We start from the raw sequence: 20,290 nt of genomic DNA on the forward strand, positions 1-20,290 counted from the left end.
CAGGCTCTGACTCGGTCCCAGCCTCCACTAAATTCACCCAATGTGCCGTCAGGGAGATATAGTGGCCCTGCCCGCCTGTGCTTGTCCACGTGTCCATTGTTAAGTGGACCTTGGCAGTAACCGCGTTGGTGAGGGCGCGTACAATGTTGCGGGAGACGTGGTCGTGCAGGGCTGGGACGGCACATCGGGATAAGTAGTGGCGACTGGGAACTGAGTAGCGCGGGGCCGCCGCCGCCATCATACTTTTGAAGGACTCCGTTTCCACAACCCTATACGGCAGCATCTCCAGGCTGATAAATTTTGCTATGTGCACGTTTAACGCTTGAGCGTGCGGGTGCGTGGCGGCGTACTTGCGCTTGCGCTCAAACACTTGCGCTAGCGACGGCTGGATGGTGCGCTGAGAGACATTGGTGGATGGGGCCGAGGACAGCGGAGGTGAGGGTGTGGGTGCAGGCCAGGAGACGGTAGTGCCTGTGTCCTCAGAGCGGGGTTGGATCTCAGTGGCAGGTTGGGGCACAGGGGGAGAGGCAGTGGTGCAAACCGGAGGCGGTGAACGGCCTTCGTCCCACCTTGTGGGGTGCTTGGCCATCATATGTCTGCGCATGCTGGTGGTGGTGAGGCTGGTGGTGGTGGCTCCCCGGCTGATCTTGGCGCGACAAAGGTTGCACACCACTGTTCGTCGGTCGTCTGCACTCTCAGTGAAAACCTGCCAGACCTTTGAGCACCTCGGCCTCTGCAGGGTGGCATGGCGTGAGGGGGCGCTTTGGGAAACAGTTGGTGGATTATTCGGTCTGGCCCTGCCTCTACCCCTGGCCACCGCACTGCCTCTTGCAACCTGCCCTGCTGCTGCCCTTGCCTCCCCCTCTGAAGACCTGTCCTCAGTAGGCGTAGCAAACCAGGTGGGGTCAGTCACCTCATCGTCCTGCTGCTCTTCCTCAGAATCCTCGGTGCGCTCCTCCCTCGGACTTAATGCCCTTACTACTACCTCACTGATAGACAACTGTGTCTCATCGTCATCGGCCTCCTCACCCACTGAAAGCTCTTGAGACAGTTGCCGGAAGTCCCCAGCCTCATCCCCCGGACCCCGGGAACTTTGCAATGGTTGGGCATCAGTCACGATAAACTCCTCTGGTGAGAGAGGAACCACTGCTGCCCAATCTGAGCAGGGGCCCGAGAACAGTTCCTGGGAGTCTGCCCGCTCCTCAGAATGTCTCATTTTCATGGAGTGAGGAGGCTGGGAGGAAGGAGGAGCAGCAGCCAGAGGATTCTGAGTTGCAGCAGTGGAAGGCGCAGAACTCTGGGTGGACGATAGGTTGCTCGAAGCACTTTCTGCCATCCACGACAGGACCTGCTCACACTGCTCATTTTCTAATAAGGGTCTACCGCGTGGACCCATTAAATGTGCTATGAATGTGGGGACGCCAGAAACGTGCCTCTCTCCTAATCCCGCAGCAGTCGGCTGCGCTACACCAGGATCAGGAGCTCAGCCTGTGCCCACACCCGGACTAGGGCCTCCGCGTCCTCGGCCGCGCCCACGTCCTCTAGGCCTACCCCTACCCCTCAGCATGCTGTATTACCAGGAATGCAGAAACACAACACTGTAATTAAATGTGCCGCTTATTGGCCTGTGGTTTGAGGCTGAGTTCGCTTAGGGAACGGCAGGAAATAATTTTGCGCAAGCCTGCTGTAACACTTAGCTGGCTGCGTATTTATTTGGAGAAATTTTACCCCCAGCACACACGGACCCAGAACACTGAGCAGAGTGACAGGCAGGCCAAATAGATTTTTTTCTAATCTTTTTTTGCACAAGGACCACTGCGTATATTCAATCTATATATGTCTTCTGGCCCTGCCTACGCAATTCTGTCCCTGATGTGTGTGACGGAACTGCAGTGTTGCACTGTCTGTTATTAAGTGCAACAGAGCGGTGATTTCAGAGCCAGGAAATAATTTTGCGCAAGCCTGCTGTAACACTTAGCTGGCTGCGTATTTATTTGGAGAACTATAACCCGCAGCAGACCCAGAACACTGAGCAGAGTGACAGGCAGGCCAAATATTTGTTTTTCAAAGATTTTTTTGCAAAAGGACCACTGCGTATATTCAATCTATAATATATGTCTTCTGGCCCTGCCTACACAATTCTGTCCCTGTAGTATTACTGCAGGGCGCAATGCTCTGCACGGCCGATATAGCAAAAAAAAAAAAAGTGCAACACTGCTAAAAGCAGCTTCCACACTACTGCACACGGTTAGATGTGGCCCTAAGAAGGACCGTTGGGGTTCTTGAAGCCTACACTAACTCCTAACACTCTCCCTGCCTAACCACCACTTCTGTCCCTGTAGTATTACTGCAGGGCGCAATGCTCTGCACGGCCGATATAGCAAAAAAAAAAAAAATGTGCAACACTGCTAAAAGCAGCCTCCACACTACTGCACACTGTTAGATGTGGCCCTAAGAAGGACCGTTGGGGTTCTTGAAGCCTACACTAACTCCTAACGCTCTCCCTACAGCAGCTCCAACACTATAGCACTGTCCCTCAGCTATCTCACAACGCATCTGAGGCGAGCCGCAGGAGGGTCCGATTTTTATACTCGGGTGACACCTGATCTCCCCAGCCACTCACAGCAGGGGGGTGGTATAGGGCTTGAACGACGCAGGGGGAAGTTGGAATGCCTTCCCTGTCTTTCAATTGGCCAGAAAAGCGTGCTAACGTCTCAGAGAGGAAACTGAAAGTAACTCGAACATCGCGTGGTACTCGTTACGAGTAACGAGCATCTCGAACACGCTAATACTCGAACGAGTATCAAGCTCGGACGAGTACGTTCGCTCATCTCTATTCATTATGGCTGAGCCAAGTTTGCTATTTAGCACAGCTTTCTGAGAGAAGACAGAGGGACAGCATTGTGCTATACATGCCTAGATAAACAATGCTCACATTGCCTTGACAGAGCCGCAGGCATAGTGTGATACTTTGCCTTTATAAAGCCATATAGTGCCCACATAGCATCATATTGTGCCTACTAGATGATATACTGTACCTAAGTAATGACAAACAGTGCCCACACAATGTCATACTCTGTTATACACTGAATTGTCACTTTAGTAGAGACAAATGACCTTTAATGATTGGAACTTATGTCTATGCAAATTAGACAGGTGATAGAGTGCAGCATAAAATCAACCGAGCAAGTTTTACGTGGATCCGTTTTAGGGCTCATTCCCATGGGGGTATTGTCACTGCATATTACACACACCTATTTCCCCTTTGCGTAACACATAGTGAATGGAGGCAGTGAAGCATTTGACACTGTTGACCACAAACTCCTCCCCAACATGCTTTGCTCCATCAGCCTAAAGGACACTGCTCTTTTCTGGTTCTCCTCCTACCAATCTGACTGCTTATTCAGCATCTCCTTTGCTGGCTCTACCTCCCTTCCTCTTCCCCATGCTGTTTGGGTCCCCCAGGGCTCGGTCTTTGGCCCTCCTCTCTTCTCCATCTACACAGCCCCCGTTGGACAAAATATTGGGAGATTTGTCCTTCAATACCATCTCTATGCTGACGACACCCAGTTATAATCCTCCTCCCGCAACATCACAGTAACATTCTTGAACACCACCAAGTGTCTGTCCGCTGTCTCTAGCACTATGTCTTCTCTCTACCTGAAATTGAATCTCTCAAAAACTGACCTGTTGGTGTTTCCACCCTCTACTAACCGACCTCATCCTGAGATCTCCATTTTAGTGTGTGGCACCACCATAATTCCCAGACAGCACGCCCGCTGTCTTGGAGGTTATCTTTGACTCCAAACTCTCCTTTATCTCCTACATCCAAACTGGGCCCGAACATGTCTGCTGCACCTCAAGAATATTGCAAGAATCCGCCCTTTTCTCACTGTGGACATGCTAAAAATGCTCACTATTGCCCTCATCCTCTCTCAGCTTGATTATTGCAACTCGCTGCTGATCAGCCTCCCCTGCTCCAGACTTTACCCCCTCCAATCCATCCTAAATGTGGCAGCCAGGCTCATCTTCCGGTCCAGCTGCTACTCAGACAACTTTGCCCTGTGCCAGTCACTGCACTGACTGTCCGTCAAATACAGAATTCAATTTCAACTCATTACCCTCATCCACAAAGCTCTCCATAACACCAAGCCACCCTACATTGCCTCTCTTATCTCAATCCACCACCCAGTCCGTGCCCTCCACTCATCAGATTAAGTGCCCCTTTTATTCGAACACTCGTTACCACCTCGAGGACTTCTCCAGAGCAGCACCAGTCCTCTGGAACGCACTACCCAAAACTATCTGGGCAATCACTGACACACAAAACTCCAGGCACACTCTAAAAACTCACCTTTTCAGGGAGGCATACTACATCACCTAAACCAAACCGTTCTGTACTCTCCTTGATAACATGCTCCCTGTCCTACCAACTGCAATCCCTGCTAGCCGTAATCAACTGCTCCCTGTAGTCACACCGATTCAGCCACCACACTGTTCGTCTGACCATTGCCTATGTGTATAGCATCCACACTTTTCCACCTGGCCATACCGTGCACATCTCCAGCCCCTTTTTCCTTCTGTATTACCCCATTATCTGTAGTATGTAAGCTCGTTGGAGCAGAACCCGCACCCCTACTGTCTCCATTAATTGATTACTCCATGTAACTGGTTTTTGTATCTTTTTTCTTTGTATCTGTTCTCCCCTGTTTTGTAAGCGCTGCGGAATATGTTGGTGTTATATAAATAAAGATTATTATTATTATATCATTCTTACATTCACACCTGCATTTGGACTTCGAGCAGACACTGCGTATAACATGCAGGAGAACCAAATTGCTGCATACTCTATTTCTCCGCGTATCATACACAGTCCTTCAAGGGCTGCATATGAAATGCTGTCCATTTGCAGGCAGAAGTTTACGCATATGCCCATGTGAATGAGCCCTTAGTGTGAATCAACCAGAAAATAAAGCGATCTGAGCAACTTTGAACGAGGCATGGTTATTGCTGCCTGCCTTGCTAGGTCAGTAGTTCAAAACTTCCAACCTTGTGGGGTTTTCTCTTGTAACAGTGTTGAGAAAAACAAATAGCAAAAGGGGATCCTGTGGATGTCAACAACTTCTCCTCAAAAAAGGGTCAGAGGAGGATGTCAAGAAGTGTCCTAATGAACAGTTAAACAAATTATAGCTGACTATAAAACTGGTTCTCCAACTAATGTGTCTGAAAGCACAACTCGTCATCTTTCCTTTGTACTGATGGGATATAACAGCAAGCGACTAGTTCAGGTGCCATATCTGTGTAAGAGAAACAGAAAGGCAAGACTCCATAGGGCAAAAGACTGCAAAAACTGGATCACACAGCAGTGGAGAAACATCACTTGGTCAGGTGAATCCAGAATTCTGTTGCACTGTGCTAATGAGAGGGTCAGAATTCGGTGCCAGCAGCATGAATCATTGTCTTCCTGTCAGCTGTTCAGGGCATGTTGGTATCTCCATCCCATTTGCAGAAACTTCAAAAAGCTCTCTTGTCCATTTGGGCCAATATTCCTGCAGGATGATTTCAACATCTTGTGGAATCTATGGCAATTGCTGTTCTGAAGGCCAAAGGAGGTCCAATGCACTAATTGATGCCTCTAATAAAGTAGCCTTCAGTGTTTATCGTTATATATCAAATAGTCCACAGTGAGCGTTTAGCCATAAACAGCTCACCACACATGGTAGAATAAAGAATAGTCCCCGAAAAGGGATAATCAATTTAAGCTGTTCTTCGGCCTAACATTTGTGTAAAAAATATCCCACAATATATCTGATCAGTCAATCACTGGGAATTTCCACAGACTTATTATGTGCATCCATATTTTGGGAGACACCCCCTCTCTCAAACATGTGCATGCATATTGAAACCCCCTTTCTCAGGAGTGTGCATTCAGAACTTGTGAGACAGAGGAGAAGGCAGCTGATACAGTGCTGGATAAAGGACTCTTGGGGAAAAAGGTTTTCACCTAAAACGGCAAGTAAACCTATAGCCTCATCTCAGAAAGTTGTCATAATGTGTGAATGATGGAACCTTGGAGCTGCATAGGGATGGCTTATTACGTTATGAATGAATTCATGGTGGAACTATATAAACTACTTTTCTTTCTGGCATTGAGATTTTTGGATTGTTTTGGAGTATGAAAACACTTCACAGAGGCAGAAACGTCTATTCTGTGAAGGGCTGGAGTATGACAACACCGTTCATATACTGTAATATCCTCCTTAATGAGAACTTTGGTATAGTTGACTTCACTGACATGTATCCTTTATGACCATTTTATTTATCACATCACATGCCACAAAAAGTGATGAAAGTCCCATTTCTAGGCTGGCATTGCGGCACTTAATATCTGATATTGAGTTTTCTCTGTGTCATATTTACATATTTAGAGCAGAGTTCTTGGTGGTTACTGGATGGAATTGGTGAGTCAGTGTTTTATATTGTAACATGAATTCAGAGGTGGAAGCTAGTTGGGAGTGTTAGCATTAATGGTAGGAGCAAATCTTTAGGAGACCCATTGGACAGATGTCCAACTTTACCATATGCTTGTGTGTTGTGTAGCCGTTTAAAATTTTAACAATTACAGTATCTAAGGTAGTTTAAAAAAAAAAACTTAGTAAGGTAAATGGGCAAATAACATCTTGTATAAAAATATTCAATGTATCATTTAGTGAAAGGAAAGTAGCAGAGCAGGGAAATGCAATATCCACGGCTGCTCGGTTACATAGTTACTGCACAGACATACTAGCAGCTAGTGATATCATCAGATCATTTGCTGCTGGCAGACATAATAGGAGCAAGTCCAGGCCAAAATCCTGAAGTTCCCTAGCTGAACCTGAAAAATATGCGGTTTTGATAAAAATTTCACGGCTTGTTTATTTATTTATTTTTCTTGACTTTGGAACGATGAAGCTGAAATCTGCAGGTCATCTGAAAGGCATCATAAATTTAAAATGTTCTTTTCAATACATTCGTTTTAAAAAGTTTCAATCTAGTATCTAGTTATAGCAAAAAAAAATTGTACATCTTAATAACGTTGCAGATTTAATTGTATGGATTACAAATACACAAACTGGTAAAGGGTAAGGGTTAAGTAGGCTGTATATTAAGTCCAGTTCCATTTGCATTGTCTATTTGGTTGCCATGGCTTGGTAGAGTGCTTCTCAAACTGTGAGGTGGGGCCTTTGGTTGTTGGTGAGGAACATCGGTACTAACTAACTGTTTATTTTAATATTTTACTGCATTAAGGAGACAAATTTTAAGATAAATTAGGCCTCCTGTCCACAGCTAGCCATTGCTAGCGATATGCCGCGGCCGGTGGGTGAGCAGGGGAGAGAATTGACACAGTTCTCCGCAGTGAGCTATTTGACATATAGGCTCACTGCGGAGAATCTCAGCATGCCGCGATTTGAGTCCCGCGAGCGGAGAATAGCTATGATTTTCCGCTCGTGGACAGGGGGCTGCGCTTTCCATAGCAACACTGTGGAAAGCATGCACTGCATTACTCGCTGCCAGATTATCGCCGCGAGTAACATAATGCACTATCATCCGTGGACCGGAGCCCTAAGGTCCACCTCTCAGGATTCATCTGATTCTCCAGGCCGCTGTCAGTGCAATGGAGTTGGATGTCTATATTGGGGTCAGAGCTGGAAGTGTAATAGAAGGCTTCTCTGCTAACCACAATGAGGAGCCAGAAGTGTAATAGAAGGCTTTGTTCCCATGAATTTCAATCAGAGTGATGCCTGCTTTTACACTTCTGGCTCCTACCCATGGACAGGAGAAATGGATGTCACCAATATACAGTAAATAGGGTACTGCTAGGGAAAAGTGATATGGAAAAAACCTGGGGGTACTAGTGAACTGTAGATTTAACTGGAGCAATCAATGCCAATCAGCTGCTGCAAAAGCAAATAAAGTCTTGGGGTACATTAAAAGAGGCATAGGGGCAAGGGACGAGAACATTATTCTTCCACTATATAAGGCACTTGTTAGGCCCCACATGGAATACTGTGTACAGTTCTGGACACCGGTGCTCAGGAAAGATGTTGCAGTGAAGGGGTTCAAAGAAGGGTACCTAAATTAATAAGCAGAATGGGAGGACTAGAATACCCAGAGAGGCTATCAAAATTGGGATTATTCACCCTGGAAAAAAAGACGTTTAAGGGGCGATCAAATAACGATATATAATACATTAGGTGACAATACAAGGATCTCTCCCATGATCTGTTTATACCCAGGACTGCAACGGTAACAAGAGGGCATTCTCTATGTCTAGAAGAAAGAAGGTTTTATCACCAACACAGAAGGGGGTTCTTTACTGTAAGAGCTGTGAGACTATGGAACTCTTTGCCTGAGGATGTGGTGATGGCAAAATCCATAGAGGAGTTTAAGAGAGGACTAGACCTCTTTCTAGAGCACTACGATATTACAGGATATAGACATTAAATGACCAGCGGGGTTGTTTATCTCAAATATTGATCCAGGGATTACGCTGGCTGCCATTATGGAGTTAGGAAGGAATTTGTTTCCTCTAAATGAGCTAAATTGGGGGAGGGGTTGTCTTCCTCTGGACCAAAAGGGGTGGGGGGTTGGGGGTAAGACAGGCTGAACTAGATGGATATTATTTTCATTCAGCCTAACATACTATGTTTCTATGTTACCCCGATGTGCATGTTCACCTGCACTGATAGCGGAATATCCAGTGACATTCAGTGACTCAAAGGAGTTGTTCCTGTTCGGAGTTTTCCTTTTCTTCTCCATTTGGTCCAGAACCTTTTCAATCCTTCCTACTACCTCTTGACTCCTCAAAGTTTGTGGCTCTGATAATAGCAGCGAGACACACTATGTGACCTGAAAATAGCACAATTTGGCGGCAGAAATAAATAATAATCTTCACTGTCCTCCCAGAAAGGAATACTACCCTGTGCCCCATGGAATTAATTGATATGCACTATGCACTCTGAAATTATGATACACACAGCGCTACCTGAAATTAATAATGATATGCATTGTGACCCTTGAAAATAAGAGTGCCCCCGCCAAGTAAATAATACTTACCTGTCCAAGTTTTGACATCAAGATGCCAGTCTTTTGTCTTCATGTATCCCCTAAATTTACATCCGTCTCATAGTAACATGTGGAGAAGAGTTTTGCTATTTGAACTTCTTGAGAGATGGCGAGCTGAACATCTGATGCCTTGAACATAGTGGCTAATAACCTCAAGATGTCAACCAATGGTTTTCCCTCAGGGATCAAAGTAAGTTAAGTATATCATGTGTCCTTCCCAGGCCTTCTGGAGACACGTTAGCAGCAAGATGACGTAACTGTGCTGCCTGAATCTATCAGGTTCTGCTGAATGGTGAGGCAGGAAGTAGAATACTCCTTTGCACTTACCGGCATGTGATTATTTAATTGTATTGCTCCTAAACCTTATTGTTTATTTGTATCTACCCCTAAGGACACCATTACAGTTACATTTGGGAGACCTGGATAAAAATCTCTCTTCTCACAGGTTCCCCAATCCGGATGTTATTTTAAAAAACTATTGAAAAGAACAATTTAAAAGCACTAACCAGATCCTAACCCTGAGGCCCAGACCGATCAGCTGATCATTGGACCAGTATGTATTTACAAATAAGTTGTATTTGTGAGACAACCCCTTTAGCCCTTTCCAATCCACTGTCTGATGTCTAAAGACTTTCTGATTGAAGGCTGTACCGCTTCGATGTCGGAAGACGTCCGGCAGGGTATTCTTACTGTAGATTACTGGCTGCTCTGTTGTTGGGGGCCTTTCCAGCATGTACCGCAGTACTGGCTTTATCCAGCAGATGGTGCCATTGTATAATGGCAGAAGGAGAAAGCCCCCTTGGAAATCCTGAATCCAAAATTGGATTGCAAAGGCTTAACCCTGATCACAAGTGCTCATGCACATTGTAGTGCCCCAATATGTGCCACTCTATTCTGCTTCACTAATATATTATATTGCTTTGAGGGAAGAATAGTTCAGTAATATTTCATGCAATTGAGAATACCACTATTTAGCTCATTACATGGAAAACCTCTGTATGCTATCATAGAAAATCAAAGGCACAGTATAGGCCCAAAGAATTCTGTACTACACTGATCCATAATGTTATCATACATGTGAGGCCTTAAATTAGTATGTGGTATGCTACCTTATATTCCAATAGTCCTGTCTTTTACTAGAACCCTTATACAGTTAAAAAAAAGTGTTTTAGTAAAGTGTTGTAGGTAGAAATCTGGAAAAAATGACCCAACAATTATTTTTAGAAATCCTAAACTTAGATCAATAAATGTGACCAAAAAACGGAAGAGGAAATGCAACTAAATAATGCTTCAATGAATTCTTGCAATGGGGAAAACAGAACAAAGAGATACTAATCCATGCTGGCACCATGGCGTAAATATTAATAGCAACATCTTTAATGTGGTTAGGCTTATGGTTACTCCGCACGGATTTACTGTTTTATTTTACAATGGGCTATAAATATTTTATTTGTAAAATGTATTCAATTGCTCTACTTTTTTCTTACACATTTGTTTTTGATTGGCATATCCAGTATGACATTTGAAAGAGGAGAAACCATTTTTAGCTTTGGCCTTCTAGGCAGTGTGGTTGGTAAGGAATCTTAAAGTGTCCATAATTGGCCAGCTGAATATTACTTAATGTTTATATAACAATGATGTGAGTGGAAATGTAGAGACTCTTCGTCTGTTGATGTTTAAATTCTAAAAGTAAACTTAGTGGCTACTTTGTGTGCTTTTAATTATTGCCCAGAGTGATGTATTATAGGTCATTCAATTTCTATAGAGGCACACCCTCCTTCCCGGATCGGGAAAATATTACTCAGGCTGTCTACTATGCATTATCTTACGTATGGTGCTATTTGCCCTTGAGACTGTAGAAATGTAATATAAATGCATGTTTTTGTTTTATATAAATGGAGCTGCAGAGAAAAGCATTAATTAGGTATTTAGTCGCTGCTGGCTGTTGTGAAGTCTTTATGATTTACTGTTTTTCTGATGAGGGTTGAACTACACAGAGGTCCAGCAGGACAAATATATGGAGGAGTCCCCACTGTCAACAGTTAAAAAACATTCAGATAGTATGATATCAAATGATGCAGTTTATCAACTTATACTATAAGGCAGCCATTCATTGAATTCAATGAATGGCTGAGTACTGCCTCTGATTGGCTAAGCGCTGTGACCAATCAGAGGCAGTGCTCAGCTGTCATTCAGTGGTTGAGCGCTGCATCTGATTGGTCACAATGTTCAGCTCTGGCACTCACTGTCACTGGTGCTACACGTGATATTCATTTTATCCCCCACTGTGATGTCATAAACTGCTGTGTATTACATGAGAAATAAAATGTAAAAATACACAACCATCATGATATGAATAGAAGTTTTTGGAGTTTCCTTTCTGCCAAAAACATGTAAAAGGTTTCCCCAACAAATATTTTACCAATAGCCTTAATCAGCGGTCATTTTTGGACACTTCTATCTAACATTCAAGCCATCCAGTCCAAAACTCTGACAATCAAAATGAATGCTTGATTTTTGGATTCTTGAGATCATTTCATTTAAAGGGCACTACTTATACTCATCTACTAGCTTGTGTAAGCCCGGTTTTACACAACCGGATTTAAATTGCGGATTCCGCGATCACCGTCCATACGGGCGATATGCGGTAATATACGGGTATTAAAAGGCATGGACTTTTGCCGGTTCACTCAGACGTGCGGGCAGGAATTGTGGATTCCGCAAGCGGAATGAAAAGTTGCAGCATGCTCTATTTTAGCACGGATTCCGCATGTACGGGCTCCATTGATCTCTATGGATGCGTGCGTTCTGCACTGTATACACAATTAACATTGTGTATGGGTGTGGATTTGCTTGCAACTTAATAGGGGGCCAGATGCAAAAGCTGGAATTTTGGGAAGGGAGAGAGAGAAAATTATTGCCTGGGCGGTCAACTGTGCAATGTTTTAATGTCATTCCCTCAATGCAAGCTTTTTGCCGCATGAACGATATGCTGTTCATACGCATACATCTGCGCAGAAAACCGTACGCTTACACAACTTTTACAATTCCTTCCACAATCACTCGGTCTTCTGCTGTGGATATCTGCAAGTGGAATCCGACTCATTCATGTGAGCCTGCCCTTAGTCTCATCATTTCTGTAGTATACTTGCTTTCAAACGTTTGTTACTTTATTGCTGTAAATCATGTTTGAAGTGGCTGCTGCTAGGGGTCTGCCTTCCAACTGCTCTGCAATTCATAGTCTGTTGTTAGGAGGTACACAGTTTTTGTAGTAACAAGGCCACAGGGATGTTTCCTTAGCAATGGAAGAGGAGTGGTCTTTACAAGGGTGCTCCTGTGCGCTCAGGCTGCAGGCTGAAAGATCTGCAGACACTGTGATAACAAACTTCACAATCTCTGCCACGTTTACTCACCACTTGGCCAAAATACATGAATCGTCCTAGGAGAACAGAGGGGTGGGCATTCAGAAACATACCCCATGTTGATTGGACCTCAGACTGAGCAATGCAGCATGAGACATCAGGCAAGGGAGTGCAGGACAGTAAACTACTGGCAGAATACTAGACTTGCTACAGGCCCCCCACATTAAGGTAAATTGCAAACAGCAGAACAGCAGCAAAATGGGAAAGACCACCTGAAAATCAGAACTTACAAACATGAAACAGGCTGCAAACTGTATCAATTGAGTGATTAACAATAAGGGAAGAAGACTCTTCTGCACATTGTACAGTGGCCTGGGTTGGCACTGCAGGCTACATCTTGTTGAAGTGAGACTTGGCCTGCAGTACCAACCGATTCACTGTACAATGTACGAAAGCTGTCTACTGCCTGCAGCAAAAACAGCTAGAAGTGGGACGTTTTAAAAAAAGAAATTGAAAAGGAGAAACGTGAAAGGATAAATAACATAAAAATGAAGTCATTTATGCTGCAACAGTAAGAAGTTGTTACTTAGTAATTTAACACACATATGCCCTGATGCTTCTGCGCATATACTGCTTATGGTAGGCCACACATATAGGTATGAAGTCATACAAGGCAAAAAAAGAAATCGATAATTACAGGATTGTCCATGAGAAATATTTTTTAATTTCTGAGCAGGAAAAGATTAATGTAGCCAATATTTGCTTTGTACCGAAATACTGCTGACTTTTACTCATCTTAGCCCTCCTGCATATGGTTTAGATGATACTTTTTATTGGGCTAACCTAATTTCTCTGAAATTATAGTATTTTGTATATACAGTGTCATGTATCTTAATGTAAACTTTGGGAGCAAAAATAACCAAGCACTGGGTTATGTTTAAAAAAGTTAGCTTCTGCTTCCTGAGTCTCCTTCTTGTTACTTAGTTTCCCAGTTAGCATGGCTGAAACAATGTTTAATTTCCATGTGACTTTAGATCGTTACATATCCCATCCACCCACGCAAAGTGCTGGAAATTGCATTTACAAGTTGTTTTAAAGCACAAATGTAGTCCTGGGAACTTGGTTCTTGTACCAACTACCAAATTGTTGAAGATAATCCATGTTTTTTTTATCCTCCCCAGTATTCTATAACATCCCTGAAGACAATTCCAGAACTATGCCGAAGATGTGATGTGCAGAATGATGATAGAGCAGGTAAGTTTGGGGTTTATGTTATGTAAGTCAATAGTCAATAAAGTACATTCATGAGGGTTATTAAATGAGCTTTTCTGTTTTATAGCCTTTTTTGAAGTGCTTTTAGTGCAAGTTTAATTAATGGGTATCTGTAGTTTTTAGTAAAACCTCTAATAAGTCACAGGGACATGTCAGAACGTTTGATTGGTGGTGGTCCAGATGCTGAAATTCCCAGTGATTGCTGTAAAGGGGCAGAAGCGTGCAGCTGAGCCCTGTGCTACTTTGGCTCTTAATGATTTTGTTCTCTTTGAAGACCAGAGCAAAACAATTTACAGGTCTGGGGCCCATACTGCTAACCCTGCCTCTCCTTGGGTCATCTGAACAAATTCATTTAAAGGGAACCCGTCTTCACCGGTGAGCAGCAGACACAACATTCTCATAATCATAAGACAAGTTCCAAGGAGTCTGGGAATGTGCTTTGCATACTTACCCAGCTGTTTGTTCCTCGTCAGTCACGGAAGTCAGCGTACAAACTCATCTCTGCACGCTGTGCACACGCACCCATCGAGAACAGAGTGTGTGTATGTGTGCGACACGTGATTGTTCTCAGTAAGAGAGATCATAATTTTGAAGATACCTTTTAATGGCTAACAAAAATACATGATGTTATTGCGAGCTTTCAGACCTCTCAGGATCCTTCCTCTGGCATAATAAAACATGGTGCTTCACATGACACCATGGGAATGAAAAACTATGCAAAGCACATCCCTGGACTCCTTGGAACCTCTCCTACAAGCACCATAAACTTATTTTGTGATGCGCATATGTGATGAAAGGTTCTCTTTAAGGAACATAGCGCTCAAGTGAGCACTTATGTTTCAGCAATCGGAAAGGGTCTCAGCATCCCAGCCCACTATGATCAAAACTGCTGATTAGTCCCTATAACATAAAGCATTTACTTGAGGCTTTAACTCAAACCCTCTTTCCCTACAATGTCTATATTTTTATGGGTTGGAAAGTTTAGCAAGCAAGTGGAAATACAGGGGAAACCATAAACTAAACAATTGTTTAAGGAAGGGAGATTCCTCACAAATGAAACCAAAAGTCAGCTCAAGACTGGGCAGGCTTTGGTGTTGGAAAGGATTTTTCTTTTTTTCCCCCAAACATACTGTTACATTTGCATAGTTTATCCAGGATGGCTTGTATTCTATTAAAGGGGTTTTCCAGGGAAATACTATTGATGACCTATCTTCAGGATAGGTCATCAATAGTTGATCGCCTGGGGTCTATTGCTCAGGACTCTGACCGATCAGCTGTCAGCACAGCAAATACACAGAGGTTGGGGCAGAAGCAGGCATGGCTCTCATTGAAATCAATGAGAGCTGTGCCTGCAGTTACGAGCGCCAGCCACTGCACGGAGGTCGGAACAGACCCTGGCTAATTAACTATTGATGACCTATTCTGATATAGGTCATCAATAGTATTTCCCTGGAAAACCCCTTTAATGTGTCATTATTTTGGTTTTATGTTTTTTAAAGCATGCCCAAAGTTTCAGATGACTTTTCAGATTAAGCTAGTTTTATGTGCGTGGGGAATAACACTATACAGTTATATGATATAGGCTTTGCTGCGGGGCCTTTAGGCACTGGAAGTCCCTGTAATGTAGGAGCTAATGCTACTTTAGACCAAAATGTGTTACCTGATCATGTGAACAGAGGTGTAGTCAGATCAATCCAGGTCAGAGCAGACAGCAGACAGAAGCATGGTCCGTATAATAACCTGTTTCTACTGAGTCAGTAGCAGAAAATCCAGCAAAGTCAGGGATAGCCAAGGTCAGAAACCACAGAGTCAGAACACAACAGATAATACCTTAAAGGGGTTGTCCCGCGAAAGCAAGTGGGGGTATACACTTCTGTATGGCCATATTAATGCACTTTGTAATATACATCGTGCATTAATTATGAGCCATACAGAAGTTATTCACTTACCTGTTCCGTTGCTGGCGTCCTCGTCTCCATGGTGCCGTCTAATTTCAGCGTCTAATCTCCCGATTAGACGCGCTTGCGCAGTCCGGTCTTCTCCCTTCTGAATGGGGCCGCTCGTGCTGTAGAGCTGCTCCTCGTAGCTCCGCCCCGTCACGTGTGCCGATTCCAGACAATCAGGATGCTGGAATCGGCAATGGAACGCACAGAGCTTACGGTGCACCATGGGAGAAGACCTGCGGTCCACCGTGGGTGAAGATCCCGGCGGCCATCTTCGCAAGGTAAGTAAGAAGTCACCGGAGCGCGGGGATTTGGGTAAGTACTATGCGTTTTTTTTTTTAAACCCCTGCATCGGGTTTGTCTCGTGCCGAACGGGGGGGCTATTGAAAAAAAAAAACCCCGTTTTGGCGCGGGACAACCCCTTTAAGCTGGACCAAAAGGCCAAAAACTCAGGCTCCTTTCTTATTGAAAGGGTGCCCAATATAGCCAGGAATCTCACATGATTGGCAGGTAAAGATTTACTATGGTATACGCTAGCCCTTTAAGAGCGTGGGTATGTGCCTGCACACCCTCTTGGCCACTAACAGAGCAGACACTGGAGCTGGGCATCTGCCACAGCAAGGAGAATGATACTCGCTACAACAGCCAGCGCAAACAGGAGGGGTAAGCTGGTGACTACAAACTGTAAGGTAACTTTCTGTGCCACAGTATGTTTATCTTTTAATAGCTTCACAATGTTTCTGGAGGTGTTAAGATAACAATAGCTTTTCAATAGCTTTGAATAAGATAACTTGGCACAGAAAGTTATCATAGCCAGGTTAAACCTTCCTACATCTGTATTGCAATGTTGTTTTTGCTCACCTATACTACTGATTTTATACAAAGTTTGTTGAAAGCTCATTAACCATTTAAGTCTAATTCAGTTGAAAAAATATGTCAATGGTAGGGTTTAGCTCATTCTGCGTCCTCTTACAATTCTTACCAGCATGGTTATATTGGAGGCTTCCTGGACTACAAGCCTAGTTTGGTTTTAGTGACCTACAGTATATCAAGAAATAGCATATCCTAGGGTAAAATGTGGCTTTAACTAGCATTTCTTCAGCAATTAGTGTAAAACAGATGTGATTAGATTTGGACTACATGAGTAACTGCATTATAATAGTATGCAGATTACATGGTATGTACCGTAAGTTAGCAGTTATGGAATTTTTCAGTTCACATAACCTGTTTTAAGCCGCACCTACAGTCTATGGAATCATAGGCAGTTTTGTGAAATATATTAACTTGCGTTCTGGGTAAGTATTCAGATAGCTCCAAGCACAGACTATAATAAGAACTGAAGACCGACAGAGATTACCTGAAAGATTCCTTCTAACATTGGATGTTACACAAGTGGAGACAGTAAATAGAAGATCTCTTTGTCAGTTTCACTGCCTTGTCCAGCACACCTCTCTTACCAGCGGACAGGTCTCCAATGAATAAAGAACGGCCTCCATCATTGATGTCCTCGGGGCAGAAAAAAACTATACAGTCTTTCATGCTTTCTTCAAGATGTAGATCAGCTGAGGAGATTCATAGGGGTAAATATGTTGGCAGTGAAAGATACAGTTATTATCATTCCTTTTGTGTTGCGCATTGAATCATTTATGTTGATGACATATTTCATTGTGTTTGCCCGGAACAGAAGATGCATTTCCTTGTAGTATTAAATCTGTATATCTGATTTACACTATGATACCAAAATTGTTACGGTTATATAATTGGTCAAACTAACTGTAACCTACCACACTCTTCTTTCAATGCAAGGAGGCAGTTCATAGTCCGTCATTTAGTATTATGCAGATTTGAAATGTTTTATCTCCCGGCTGTTGAATATTTATTTTTTCCACTTCAACTTTCTATTATTGTAAAAGGTTGAAGTGAAAATGTATGTAGTGGTGTCTTCCACAGCCAAGGTCACTCCTCCACAGCAGCCCTTATACAAGATTATATTAATGGGACACATATAAGACTGAAGGATGAAGTTTTATTTATTGCAGGTAGTTGACGGGTCAGAATCTGGAAGGATAAAAAGGACACCTAAGTCTTTGAGAAAGTAACGGTATTAGTACAATATAGCGACACCGAAAGCTAGGGGGTTGGCCGGCCGGCCTCAGGTAGAGGTAATGCCCCGTTCACGCCCCAAGCTGCTGATTGGCTAACTTGCAGCCTCCTGGATTCTGATGCTGCCCGTCTGTGCAAGCAGGAACATGGGGATGATGGCACGCAGGCTACTGCTGTCTCATCTCCAGTAATGGCCGCCACCGAACCCTCAGCGCTGTTACTTGCCGGCTTAAGCTGATGGCACTCAGCCTGCTGCTGTCTGGCGCTTTCTCGTCCCCGGTGATAGGTGGCCCTGGCCCCTCAGTGATGTTATATGGCGGCTCATGCAGGCTCCTGCTCTCTGGTGTCCCATCGCCATTGAAGGCTGCCACTGAACCCTCATTGCTGTTAGTTGCCGGCTCATGCATGGTCCTGCTGTCTGCTGCTGTTCTTCCCCCTCTTCGTTTGTACTTGGTGCATCGTGGTCTCTGCTGCAGGGCTGCTTTGCTGTGTCCACTGGGAGAATCTGTCTCAGAGAACCCAAGTTACGTGCAGCCCCACCTCCTCAGCGCCGCCTGGTGTGCTCGGCCATCTTCAGCTGTGTGTGTGGAGGAGAGTGCTGCTGGCCCGCTCTACCATCTCCACCGGCAGAATAGCACTCAGAGCACCCGACTGACGGCCAGCCCCACCCCCTAAGCGCCTGGTGCACTTGGCCATCTTGAGGTGTGTGGATTATAGTCAATAGTGAGCTAGGGGCATGACCTGGGCGTTACCTCTACCTGAGGCCCGCCAACCCCTAGCTTCCGGTGGAGACATATTGCACTAATACCGAAAGTAGCCGTGAAAGTGAAGAAATTTGTGGTCCTATACAACTTGAATCCAGGCCACCACCACCACAATGGTGATAAAAGAACATTGCAGGTCAAAAATAAACATTCTTTTTATCCAAGTGCCATTTATATAATCTCAATAGCCCAGGCCACAAAGTTACTAAAAGTATATAGTTTATACATTGGCACTTACATATTTTACAATCTATAAAGTTTAATGCAACCATTTAATTAATATTCATGCCTCTTCAGATCTATTTAATTATGCCTGAGGAAGAACCCTGAGAGGTTTGAAAGCTCACTATAACATCATGCACTTTTGTTAGCCATTTAAAGGTATCATATCTACAAGATTACTTGGTTTCTCTTGCTGGGAACAATCACATATTAAGATTACAGCATGTGCATTTTTGTATATTTGGGCAAATTTATCATGTTTCAGATTCTAGAAAACTCATATATATTCTGCACCACAATTATGATTTGTTTTAGACACTTTTAGACCCTTTTTAACTGTGTCCAATAAATGGGGTGTGTCTTTGCGCAAAGAAGGTGCACATCCTTCCCGCAAAGCTACCTCCATTTTTCGGGCTTAGCTGAAAAGGTGTGTAAGAGTGTCTAAAACACATCATAATTTGTTGCAAAACATGTAGGACAGTTTTATGTCACAGTTTGTTGCAGAAAAGCGGCATATTTTCAATAGTAAATCTGCCGTATTGTTGGCAATCCAAAGCATAGATCAGTCTATAAGTAAATACTGATAAGCAGAAGAAAGTTCCATGCCACTTCTTTGTTTATATAGACACTGCAACATATCCGTATTTGCCTTATAAAGGGCCATTTTGAGCGATCATCTTTGCATAACTTTAAGTAGCTAATTAGCTACTAAAGAGTTAATGCAGGGGGAGCGGGATACCGCTGCGATAGTTCCGAGAACAATGCAGCTGTTTTGTAATGCAAACAGCTGCTTTGTTCTCAGCGCTTTCAGCTGGTGTCCCGCTGAGAACTTTCAGTGGGATACCAGCTGAAAGAATGCTACCAGCACCGCTTGCTGCGATATCAGCGTGCGGCGCTGATAAGGCTCATCGCTCATTTCTAGCTGGCTAGAAATGAGCGATGAATGAACAGGGCATGATGGCGGCGTGTTTAGATGCAACAATTATTGCTCAAAAAATGGCTTTTGAGCTATTTTGAGCGATAATTGTTGTTTAAATAGGCCTTAAAGCAGCTCAGCTCCTTTCAAATGACATGCCACTGTCCTAATGATAGGTGATCAAGGTGTTTTCTTGGGCAAACTCATTAACATTTTCATTTAATTAAGTGGGAGTTTTATTAGGTTAGGAAATCAATGGGAGCTCAGGCCAGGTAGAGCTCTTCCGCTCCCATTCCCTATGTTCCACGTCTGGCCCGCTGCACTAACAGCAGGCCGGGTGATCAGCTCATTGCCGGGGATCCAGAGTGGCAGGTCCCCGGCAATTAACTATTGATGACCTATCTTGAGAATCCTGTTACCAGCGACTGACTACTTTGTATACACTGATGAGAAGAGCAAAACTATTACTTTTTCGCCAAAAATTTCTAAGCATTCAAAATTTGATGCATCAGAAAAGCCATTCGCTGATTAATTCATTCTATATTATAGCATTCTGTTTTCCTTTTCCAAGATCTGTAGAGTAGAAAAATGAGTTTTTCTTTA

The 20,290-nt window shown here is 43.8% G+C and overlaps 1 protein-coding gene across 2 annotated transcripts in view; it reads left to right on the forward strand.

Annotated features, from left to right (window-relative positions):
• Window positions 1–20,290, forward strand: part of SNCAIP (synuclein alpha interacting protein) — a 209,436-nt gene that overhangs the window by 102,564 nt on the left and 86,582 nt on the right. For both annotated transcript variants that reach the window (XM_066603114.1, XM_066603115.1), the window contains exon 4: window positions 13,649–13,721. In XM_066603114.1, the coding sequence (XP_066459211.1) occupies window positions 13,649–13,721 (73 nt within the window). The remainder of the gene's footprint in view (window positions 1–13,648; window positions 13,722–20,290) is intronic.

This window comes from Eleutherodactylus coqui, chromosome 5 (genome assembly GCF_035609145.1).
Source record: "Eleutherodactylus coqui strain aEleCoq1 chromosome 5, aEleCoq1.hap1, whole genome shotgun sequence".
Taxonomy (NCBI): Eukaryota; Metazoa; Chordata; class Amphibia; order Anura; family Eleutherodactylidae; genus Eleutherodactylus; species Eleutherodactylus coqui.